Source organism: Sardina pilchardus, chromosome 22 (genome assembly GCF_963854185.1).
Source record: "Sardina pilchardus chromosome 22, fSarPil1.1, whole genome shotgun sequence".
Classification (NCBI taxonomy): Eukaryota; Metazoa; Chordata; class Actinopteri; order Clupeiformes; family Clupeidae; genus Sardina; species Sardina pilchardus.
This window is the reverse complement of record NC_085015.1, coordinates 9027181-9039553: the sequence shown is the minus strand read 5'-3', so window position 1 is coordinate 9039553 and position 12373 is coordinate 9027181. Positions and strand designations below refer to the sequence as shown.

General features: G+C 47.4%; 1 protein-coding gene across 2 annotated transcripts in view; it reads right to left on the bottom strand.

Moving 5' to 3' along the window:
* kcnc3b (potassium voltage-gated channel, Shaw-related subfamily, member 3b) overlaps nucleotides 1–2199 on the bottom strand; it is a 54440-nt gene extending 52241 nt beyond the window's left edge. For both annotated transcript variants that reach the window (XM_062526213.1, XM_062526212.1), the window contains exon 1: nucleotides 1624–2199. In XM_062526213.1, coding sequence (XP_062382197.1) covers nucleotides 1624–2163 — 540 coding nt within the window. In that variant the 5' untranslated portion in view covers nucleotides 2164–2199. The remainder of the gene's footprint in view (nucleotides 1–1623) is intronic.
* Nucleotides 2200–12373: the final 10174 nt, after the last annotated feature.

Here is a 12373-nt window from a genome sequence, read left to right as displayed (position 1 = left end):
TGTATACACACACACACACACACACACACACACACACACACACACACACATGCACAGCCATAGTCCAGAGCTGTCTTGTGAACGGAAGAACAACTGTAGCATGATGCATGAGTGACAGGTCCACCAGGCATCCACACAACAAGCTCCTGCAGTGGCCAAAGCTTGGTCCTGCATGGGACATCACACACCTGGACAGCCGTGTGGGGGTACACTCCACAAACAAATGGAATGTGGTCAGTTCTAGACCTCTTCTATTCCACTGTGTAAGGGTCAAGGGTCAAATTAGGTTGCCCCCCCCCCCCCAGCTCCGTTTACAGAGCCAGCTCGGGGCTGTCCTGTGACCGTATCGATCACGACCATGAGACACCACCGCCACCCCTAACTCATTCCGCGCCACCACACCCCCCAAATCAGTTGTGATCATGTGACCTCACCCTAAATCATTTCCTGGAAGACGAGCTGCAGAGGAAGGAAGATAAAGGTCCAGTCTCACAGCTCATCAAGCTCACTGGCCTGAGTGGCCTCTGGTTCACACACTGGATACTAGCAGCACACACAAAATCACCCAGGGTTTGAGTCAGGGTGAATATGGTTCTGAGAGATCTAGGGTTGAACAGTGCACCGATTCTAGGACCCTGCATGCAAGCTGAACCATCCATATTCACTATTAGAACATCTGTGACTTGGTGTTTACCTGTAGAGGTTGCCCTTATACTGTATGTAAGAGGAGAACTGGTTGGGACTCACGCACAAAAACATTAAGATCCATGAATCACTGGATCTCTCATCAAGTTACATGGTAAGCATAACGACGCTAGCTTTTCTGCAAATGTCTTATTATATAATCTCCATATTGGGGAATATGACACCACCAGCTTTGTCTATTGCTGTTTGCGTTTAAAAGCGTCAACACGCACCAGATCGGATTACATCAACAGATAATATTTTGCAAACTAAGCAGACTGCAAGTAAACAAACGAATACGCAAAGGAAGGAGCCCAAGGACATGCTCAGGAGGTCCACCGTCCACAGACCCAGTTGGGGATGAGGGCGCACGCACCGAAGCATTACAGGAATGCACTGGCGTAGTGAAGAGGATTGGAGTCCCTCATACACACACCCACAGATACCAGACGAGAATAACTAACTGACACGGCTCAGAGTGTTTTGTAATAGATACCGATGTTTACAAGAGGAGCACTGGCACCGGACGGAGTAAATGGGATTTTTTAACCATATAGAGCGATAATACAAGCGTATACGGAAACATAACAACACAGACAGGTATTCCATTTATAATACCAGAAATGCGCACTGTCCTTAAAAATGATCAAAGAAAGCGACTGTTTTTTGGTTATTAACGCAATAAGAAATTCCTACATGGTTCTGACATTAAGTTGCCTAAATTGTCTTTCGGCTACTAAATATTCACCTGCGAATGAGAAATGACAGTCCCCGCCTTTATATTTAAACAATTACGCACGGACACATCAATCAACTTCATGATCATGTTATCGAACTTTACCAAACTTGCTGTCACTACCAAGAGTTGTCTGGTAGAGAAATAGCCTGCAGTAATTGAGCTACAGACCACAGAGGGGTGAACGAATTGTTGGTACTCACCCGCGCATATTTGGACGAATAGGGGTCCTCAAACAGGTTCCAGATTCTAGGCTGCCATACGCGCCACCAGCCCACCTTCCTCCCATCCTCTTGCAGACAAAGTCTCTTCAGGTCTCCATCCGCGCCACCCGTGAGCGCTGGGTCATCCTCCTGTGCGTCCGGCTCGGGGTTCTCGAAGCTGTCCAACGCCTCCTCCGCGTCCCGATGCTGTCGGTAGTTCATCCAGCAGCAAGCCTCCACATCCGTCTCGTCGATGCCCCAGAAGGCGAGCTCCTCCTCGAACAGCGGACCGCACACATCGTTGGGACAGTGCAACTTTCCCGTCCGGTAATAGTTAAGGATGAATGAGAAAACGGACGGGTGGCGATCGAAGAAGAACTCGTCGATTTTGGGGTCGTAATCAAAGTTGCTAAATGCGTCCGGTTCCGTCAACCATGACAGACGGGTGCCGGGCAGCGTCTTCAAGGTGCTGCGGTAAGTCTCGTGTCGAACCCCCCCGCAGTTTATCACAATTTTCTCGCTTTCCGACGGACAAGGCATGTCTGCGCTGTAACATGCTTTGGTGGACGACTTGTTCCCACCCTTGCGCCCTTTGAAAGAGGAGACACACACCGGCAGCATAGAGGAACGGGGGGAGGGAGGGGAGGAGAGAAAACGGAGGGGGGAGGAGGGAGGAGGAGTCTGCGGAGAGAGAAAGAGAGAAGGGGTAGAGTTATAGAAAAAAAGACCGATGTTTTACACATATGTTTACAAGTTAGAGGTTCTGAGATTATTTTGTATTGCATATTACTACTACTTCAATAATGAGATAACTATGACATCTGCAGTGCACATTTATGACACCTGAGAATACAGCAGGTGTGTGTGTGTGTGTGTGTGTGTGTGTGTGTGTGTGTGTGTGTGTGTGGAAATGTGTGGGAATGTTGTGTTTGCACATGGAGTAATACGAATGGCAACATACAGTAGTCCCTTTCCAAATACCACTCTAAAACACATGAATAAACCAGTGCATCCGTTAAGGAGAGCCTGTAATGCTATGTTAAATGAATGCCAGTGACAGGATATGCATATACACTGGATCAATATGGGGAAATCTATGAAGTCCGAAGGGCTGCCAATGATTGAATGAGACCTGAAAGAGTATGGCTTGGAAGTGGACTGCACTGGACACTGGGAATATCTTCTGAAGGTAAAAGTTCTGACAGATGCAAGGACATGTGGTATTGTTAGTGTCTCATTAAAAATAGACACTGAACATACGGGTGTGTATTTGTGTGTGTATGTGTGTGTAGGGGGGTAGTGGTGGTTGTATTGGACGGTGGTGGGGTGTCGGGGTGGGGGGTCTACCTCTCCTTCCCTCCCAAAAAACCTCCCATGCATGCAAGCTAAGCCTGACGTTGGATATGAGAGCCACACTGTTGAGAAGAGAGACACCACCATCAGGGAATGTTCAAAGAGATCGAGTGCGTGACTGAGAGCGAGACACATAAACGAAAAGAAAGAAGGAAAGAAAGAGAAAGAAGCGTGTGAGAGAAAAAGCACCTTCCCAGTCAGTCTCCTCTGTGTGACGTATGCGACTTGGTGCAGCGCTGAGTGTTAATGTTTCTCTTCCTCTCTCTCTCTCTCTCTACCTTACTCAGTGTGGATCTGTATATGTTTTTGTGTGTGGTGTGTGGTGTGTGGCGTGTGTGTGTGTGTGTGTGTGTGTGTGTGTGTGTTTATGCGTGTGTGTGAGAGAGAGTGTGTGTGTGTGTGTGTGCGTGTGTGTGTGTGTGTGTGTGTGTGGGTGTGTGTGTGTGTGTGTGTGTGTGTGTGTGTGTGTGCATGCTCGCATCACTTTCATCTGCCCCAGAACAGCCCTCAATCTCTCCCTCCCTTAAAATGGGCCGGCTAATAAGTCCCTGTTTCATTGCAGCCTCATCACTATGGAGAGAGGTGGGGGCTGGATAGAGAGAAAGAGAGAAGAGAGAGAGAGAGGGAGGGAGGGAGAGAGAGAGAGAGAGAGAGGAACAGTAAATCACAGCGTTTACAGAGTGATGGGAAAGGACAGAGCTGATCTAAAAGGGGGGAAAACAATTGAAGCAAAACAAGAACAGGGAAGAGGACGAAGGGAGAGAGAGAGAGAGCATATGAGGAAGAGAGAAAGCAGAGGGAGAGAGAGAGAGGGATAAAGGAGGCAAGAGTGAGAGAGAGAGAATATGAGGAAGAGAGAAAGCTGAGGGAGAGAGGGACAAAGAGAGAGAGAGGGATGAAGGAGGCGAGAGAGAGAGAGAGCATATGAGGAAGAGAGAAAGCAGAGGGAGAAAGAGAGAGAGGGATAAAGGAGGCGAGAGAGAGAGAGAGAGCATATGAGGAAGAGAGAAAGCAGAGGGAGAAAGAGAGAGAGGGATAAAGGAGGCGAGAGAGAGAGCATATGAGGAAAAGAGAGAGAGCAGAGAGAGAGAGGGATAAAGGAGACGAGAGGGAGAGAGCGGGAGCAGGACTACAGTATGCACACACAGCAGTAAAGCAGTAAAGCATCACACACACTACACACACACACACACACACACACAAGCGGAGCTGCAGCAGAAGGATAGAGGGGGTGGGGAGAGACTGAATGAGTTTTTACTGCAGTAAAAAAGCCTGAATTGTTCTCTCCGTTTCGTCCTCTTCCATCTCCCTCTCTCTTTTTCTTTCGCTCCCTCTCTCTCTCTTTCTCTTCTTCTCTCTGTCCCCCTCTCTGTCTCAGATGTCCTCCCACGGCACACGCAGTGTCATTGTCAACATTCTAAACGCTACCCTCTCTCTCTCGTCGGATGCCGTTAACTGCTCGCTCTCGGTCAGGACGCTACGCCACTTTACCCTCGCGCTCTCTCAGTCTCTCTGACTCCTCTCACCCCCTACAACCACCTCCATCTACCACCCCCCCCCCCCCCACACACACACACATACCCCTCTTAAGCTCCCCCCTTTCCTCATATTGCGCATAAAGGAATCACATTACACCGAAGGGGGAATCGGCTCTTTGCTCTCTCTTTGTACACTCTTCCAGCTCTCTCTTGCGTTGCCGTTGCACACCTTTCTGGCTCTCACTCTCCCCCCCCTCTCTCTCTCTCTCTCTCTCTCTCTTCCTCTCTCTCCCTCTCTCTGTCACTTCTCCAACATTGCATCCTCTATCCCTCTGCAGTTAACTCGCACACTGTACTGTGTACGTCCTCCATTCTTTCTTCACCTGCGTGCCATTTCTTTCTGCTTTTTTTATTTTCCTTCTTCTTTTCTGGTCTTAGTATTGTTTTGCATTTTTTTGCTAACACATCTCAGGTGTTTGACCTTTTTTGTATATCCTTCAGTTTTTTCCCTAATTCTCACTGCTTGGCAACCATCTCCGCCATTCCTGCCTCGAAGTCTCTGCAAAGTTCCTAAACTCCTCTGAAAGCATCTTTATCGACGCCTACTGAGCGTGGAGGTTCTCTGTAATGACAAAGCTGAGGACAAACTGACAACCTGGACCCCCAGACATCACTGGACGCTCAGGTAAGATACCACCATGCATGGGACGGCCCACCGAGAGAGAGAGAGAGAGAGCAAGCATTGAGTTAACATAGAAACAAGAGATGCCGCTGATTAAACAGTAAAACAAGCAGCCACGTTAAATAGGAAATAATGTACAAGTTGGTACTATTCTGAAGGCAGTGTTAGATAGTACACAGGAACAGTAGCTACTAAGAAGTGTGTTAGTAATAATGGTCAGTTTGGGCCTTGGAATGGAGTGCATGAAATTACTTCAGGGCTGTTGTGACTTTGTGTCCGCTAGACCCTTGACAAAGTCTTTGTCTGCTGTCCAGGATGGGGATAGGATGAAAGCTTGAGTTGCTGCAGTGAGATGGAGAACAGACTGAACAGACAGACAGAGAGAGAGAGAGAGAGAGAGAGGGAGATGATGAAGGAGTGATATGGAATGAGATTAATAACATGTCCATCCTCTGAGAGGTGCTGGGGAAGCAGAGCCTCGGGAGGAGAGGAAAGTTGAAGAATGGCTTGAAAGGCTTGGAAGCGGAAGAGTGGAAGTGAAAGCGCTGAGTGAGAGAGAGAGAGAGAAATGAAAGAGTGAGAGAGAGAAAGAGAGAGAGTGAGAGACAGAGAAAGAGATGAGCTGTCCAAGTTGGAGTGGGTAGGATCATGTTTCAGCACCATGGACAGCGAGTGCTGTTATGGGACAGGGATTTGGAGGCAGCTCTGAGAAAGTGCCCCAAACAAAGACACAGGAGCCTGGGCATGAAGCTGGTATGTGAGAGAAGCCTAGAAGGGCAAGTTTAAAAGAAAAATCTATGTTTTTGGTTGCCCAATAGAAACAATCTTGGTTAGTTAGTTAGATAGTTAGCAAACAAAGTACATCATTTATTTAGGAAGTTCAGACTAAACTGACACTTAACACCGCCAACAGTAAAAGTATTTCAAATTAATAGAATCAGGACAGTTGCCATTATTTGTGTGTTGAAACACATCTTGCTATCAATTACCCCTATTTTTCTGTTTGTTTGTATGTATGCATTTGTATGTGTGTATGTGTGTGCGTGTGTGTGTGTGTGTGTGTGTGTGTGTGTGTGTGTGTGTGTGAGAGAGAGAGAGAGAGAGAGAGAGAGTGAGGAGAAAGAGAAAGAGAGGTATATGTTGTATGCTGGTTTCTGTTAGCCTACAGCTGTGTTCTTGAGAAGTGGTGATGATTTACAAGAACTGGATGGGGGAAAGAGAGGAGGCAGAGAAAAGGAGGGACAGAGAGAGAGAAGAGAGAAAGAGAGAGTGAGGGAAATGGAAATAATGAAAGAGAGAAAGAAAGAGTGAGGGAAATGGAAATAGGAGTGAGAAAGAAAGAGGTACTAAGTAGGATGGAAAAAATAATGGCTCTTATTATTGCTATAGATTCATGTGTCTTTAAATGCATCAGTGAGCACACATTCCTGTGTGTGTGTGTGTGTGTGTGTGTGTGTGTGTGTGTGTGTGTGTGTGTGTGTGTGTGTGTGTGTGTGTGTGTGTGTGTGTATGTGTGTATGTGTGTGTGTGTGTGTGTGTGTGTGTGTGTCTTTGTATGTATGTCCATGTACAGTATACACAGGGAAACGAAAGGTGCAGAAATACCCTTGCAGAATGCCTTGAAACAAAAGCCTTTGAATCCACCACCATTAGAAAAAAAAGCACAAGCGAAGGAAATATGACAAGAGAAAAGAAGACTGAACGAATAAGGGAGAGCCTAGCTTGTGCAGGACAACTGCAGTGACGCTAATATATATTAGCAGAAACACTGCAGCAAGAGGGGGAGGGAGAGCGAGATAGAGCCGGAGAGAGAGAAAGCTGTTACAGGCAATCGCCAGCAAGGTACCAGCCGAGGGAGAGAGAGAGAGGTTGGAGGGGGGTGGGGGGTGGGATGAGGTAAATAGAAGAGAGTGTGTGAGAGAGAGAGAGAGAGAGAGAGAGGTTGAGTGCTGACTGAGCGAAATATGTTCCTGTAGTTGGCAAAACCACAAAAAAAGCTTAACAGTTCAGTCGGAAAGGAAGGAAGCGAGAAAGAGGGAGAGGGAGAGAGAGATAGAGAGAGCGAGAGAGAGAGAGAGAGAAACTGGGAAGAGGGCTGTTAGGATGGAGGGAGTAGAGTATGGGGAAAAGGACGGCTATGCAGGGAAGGGAGAGATGACGTGAGAGAAAGCGAGGTAGAGGGGAATAAGGAGAAGAGGGAAAAAAACGATGGATGAGGGAGGGAGGGGAAGGGGAGATGACGTGAGAAGGAGCGGAGGTGTAGAGAAAAAGAGGAGGATAAGGCAAGGCGGTGTGAGAAAGAGAGGAGCGAGTGCTAGAGAGGTGGCAGAGCGGAGGACAGGAGAGCGGGGGGGCCGATAAAGACAGGGAGTGATGGAAAAAAATGAGAGGAGGAAGATCAAAGAGAAAATGTGAGCCGAATAGGAACGAGGGAGAGGGATAAGGATGGGGGGAGAGAGAGAGAGAGAGAGAGAGAGAAGAGAAGGGCATTCTGGGAAGAGATAGAGGGCAGAGACAATACATGAAAAGATCCTGGATTTGAGAAAAAGAGGGAAAAAAAAGACTTGAGAGTGAAGGGGAGGGGCTTCATATGTGTGGAGGCAAAATACAATGAGGCTCCTGATTGATGAGAAAGGGCATTTAAAACGAGAGAAATGGAGAGAACAGAGGGATGGAAATGTGAAGGGAACAGACGGAGAAAGAAAGAGAGAGAGAGAGAGAGAGAGAGAGAATATAGCTCAACGATTTCTGTTTTTTCTTTTTTTTTAATAGCCATTTTTTTGAGTCAGGTTTTGCAGGATGTGCCAACTGCTTTGCGTGTGCTCTCTCCCCCTCCACTCCCCTCCCCTCCCCCCCCGCCTCTTTTTCTCCTCCACCTCCATCCCTCCTTCTGCCGCGTGCACAGGAGCCACCAGCCGGGCTGACGGAGGAAGTGCACAGGCGCAAAAATGCTGCAGTCACCTCCCCTTCCAATGCAGTGACACCAAGCGATATCCTCCACCCCTCTCTCTCTCTCTCTCTCTCTCTCTTTCTCTCTCTCATGCTACCACTCTCTTCAGTCTCTCACTCTCTCTCCCTTTTTCTCTCCATCTCCCTGCAGCTTGCTTTCTCTCTCTCTTTCTCTCTCTCTCTCTCTGTCTCTCTATTTCTTCCTCACTCTCTCGGCATCATGCCACAAAGATGGTAGCGCGACACCTTTTGCTGGTCACAAACATGCTGAATCTGTGTGAATGAATCGGACCAATTGTCTACAGCCCGATGTGGCTCATTGTGGCTTTTCAGAGTAGACGTACTTAGAGAGCTACAGACAGAAAATCCATTCATATGCAAATGCTACAAAAAAAACGAATCAGCTGGAGAGAACCACTCCAGGACCAAAACAGCCTCATCTTCCCAGTGATACTGTGGAGGGGAACTGGGGGGGGGAGTGACTGTGCCAACCAATCCCTTTCACATACAGCCATGGGAGCTTACAATAAGTCTGTGTGTATGGCTGAGAATGTGTGTGTGTGTGTGTGTGTGTGTGTGTGTGTGTATGTGTATGGTTGTGAATATGTATGTGTGTGTACAGTATGTGTGTGTGTATGGACTGTATACGTATGGTTGTGAATATGTGTGTGTTAGTGAGTGTGTGTTTGGTTGTGAATATGTGTGTGTGTGCGCGCGCTCGCGCCTGTGTGTGTGTGTGTATGTATGTATGTATGGTCTGTCTATTTATATTCCATGTGTGCATGTGCATGCAGCTTCACCAGCCCATGCTGAGGGAGACTGCTGGCCATCGCCGGTCACTGCCGGATGGTGCCATCATCATCACTCGTCCACTGGGTGTTCCTCTGTTTGTCACCGAGCGGTTGTCCCTCAGCAAAGTCTTTCCCCCTATTTCCTGCAGTAACGTCATCTACATAAATACACTCCTGTCGTGCTTTAATTGCCACATAAGAGCAGCCGTGCGCTGGGGCTCGGGGAGTTCCGCTTCACAGGGGGGGGGGGGGGGGTGTGAGGCTTGCTCTGCTGGCGTGTCCTCCGAACACGAACCCAGCGTGCCCGCGAGACGGGAACAGGGAACTCGCTGACAGAGACAGGAGATTTACATGCCCCCGGCGGGGGCAGAAAAGGCCAATCAACTGCCCCACACTGAGTACAAAGGGGCTGTAACAAGAGCCCCGGAGACAGCGGCATCAATCTGCGCTTTTCCCGCCCGAAGCAGAGAAGGAGAGAACACACAGTACCACAGCACCTGAAGGGTAAAAGGGGTATTGAACAAAAAACATGGCAGCGCTCGGAGAGGTCGCGGAGCACTTAATTAAGTCTACACAGAATCAGGCTACGTCAACAAATAGCCTGCCGCCTCGACCTCCAAAGGTCAAACGACAGGCAGACCTGCATGACGATGTGTGTGGGGGGGGGGGAAATGTGAGTCTGGCATCCGCCATCAAACAGTGCTTGTGTAAACAAAGCGTTTAGTGTGACAATGAAATGCACTGTCGAGCTTTAGCCACGAGCAGTTTTCTCTGAAACGTTAAGTTATGGGAGCCCTGGAGGAGATCCTCTCGGTGGGAAAATTGACAGAGTGCAGCAATAAGACTCTGACCCTGCACAGCCAGAGGTCTGAGAAGCCGGGGACTTAGAGGACGAATTTGAGGCGATAAATATAGAAATGAGGAGAGAAGAGGTCTACGGAGGATGAGGATAATCTTACAGGGGTGCTGCTCACCCTGATACTGGAGATCCGTGTGTGTGTGTGTGTGTGTTAGAGTGTGTGTGTGTGTGTGTGTGTGTCTGAGAGTGTGTGAGTGAGTGAGGATAATCTTACATTAGTGTTAACCCCCTGCTCCTTTATGTCATTCACTAGCGCCTGCTTACTCCAATACCCATTAAAATCTCTGGCTTTAGTAGTTAATTACTGCCATTGAGAGACTGCACACACACACACACACACACACACACACACACACACACACACACACACACACACACACACACACACACACACACACACACACACACACACACACACACACACACACGCACACACACACACACACACACACACATTCAGAACAATTGAACATACAGTACAGTACGTCCACTGTAGCCCCAATGGAACATGAAACACACACACACACACACACACACACACACACACACACACACACATTAACAACTGCTTTGAACATAACACACCAATCCCTGTTTTAACAAGAAACAGAAGTTCAAATGATTGAACAAACTTAGTCAAAACTCCCAACTCAGTGGCCATATCACATCACTCAATCTAACCAGGCAAGGCAAGGTGTTCAGTACTTGAAAATGGGTCAACTATACCACCAGTGTGAGGCAGACGGAGGTCCTTAAATGGGTATTAAATGGGTATATTATGATACTGTACATAGTAAACACAAGTGGGAGAGGCCAGAGCGTAGGGGGAGTGTCCAAGATGCAGCTCACTGGTTCTCAAACTTTCCATAGCGAGCACCACCTCTGAAAACAAATGGCTCTTCAAGTACCACCATTATATCCAATATTAAAATACAATAGTGTAGGCCAATTGAGCTACATATGTTACATTGTAAATACTGTTTTGAGTCAGTACCACTAGAGAGTCCACGTACCACCAGTGGTACCCGTACAACAATTTGAGAACCGCTGATGTTGTTTATTAGGGAGTGAAATAGACTATATAAACTGGTAGCCTACAGATGAGGCCAAGTGCTTTCAGAGGCATTCAATCTCTCTGTAGTGTCATTATTGTGTGGAGGGCTTTTTTTTAAATCACAGAACTAAACAAAACACTCTACTTGAACATGTCTGAATGGGCCTTAGCAACACGCTGTCATACTAAGCTTGTGCTTTGCTAAATGTTTTGCGAACATATATTTCTCTTGCAAGAGAAATTAATTTGATTAGTGGAACTTGAAACAGGATGGAATGGAACTTGAAACAGGATATCTTATTAGCCAAAGAAGGACCATGAATGTTTAGACTTAAGTCATATTATGATGGTGCACTTTGAGAGCTGCCATTGAATGAGCAATTGTGAGAGTACTGTACTTGAGCACTACTGTAAGATACACTCATTGCAAAAAGGACAAAGCATACAGTCACAGTGGACTGAATGTAATGCTAGGATCGAATTGTCCCTACTGCTTTAGATAGGCCTCCTCGTGATTTTCTCAGGATCTGGTCTGGGACGCATTGTGGTCTGCTCAGAGGGGAAATTGGGGCACAAGGTAGAATTTGAGAGCAGACGGAGGACTTTGTAATATTCATAGAGTGTCTCCGGACATAGAGTGCAACTCTTAAATAATTCACACGCCTTTCGCTGACCCTCTACATGAGCCACAACACCTCAGAGTCATCCTCTGCAGGCCCCTCGGCTTGTGCCCTCAGCCACAAGCCATTTCCCCTGCTACACGCGTAGCCCCACGTCGGCAATGAGCTCACATGGATCACACGTTTCGTTCTACCTCTCCCGTACGTGCCAACGCCGGGTTAATTTTATTTCTGCCTCCCAAACCCAGTTCCCCAGAATCCATTTCTCGTCCATCACCTCACTGTCTCCTCTCTCCCCCTCCCTCCTCCTATCGTCTTACTCATTCCCCCGTAAAGATGGGTACCCGTTCAACATGGTGTCCTCGCAAAGGATCCACCCGTGTTACATGCCCTACACGCACAGAATGACAAATAAATGAAACGGTTGTAACGGTTCGGAAGGGAAAAAACACCTCTCGAATAATGTGTTTCACAAAGTAGGCTAATAGGCTTCTGCGAGACGTGTCACGTGTATGCTATTTCAATGTTTATGACGATGGGCTGGAATTGTTGTCGCCGAAAAGACGCGTTTAAAAATGAGATGCCGTGCTCACCTGATTGTGAGGTGGGCATGTGGTGAGAAATATCACCATCATTCAACGTTGAATACACTCAGAGTATGGAAATATAGCACAATGGTCAAAGCAATACTTGTTGAATGTTTAGAAAGTAAGTCCAATAGCTCAGATACTGGGGATTTGACTTGTCACACTCAGGCGAGGTTACAAAACTGTTTCCAAAGACTGCTGGTATTATTAGAACTGTTGGACCACCGGAACATTACACATCTAGACGGAAAATCCCACAGGTCGTTCAATACTCACTTGCTTTGGGTCTGGGTTCGGATAGAGTGTGCGTGTCCAAAAACACGCACATTAATTCTCAATCTTAGACTCGTTTTGTTGGTGATGATGGTGATGATGAT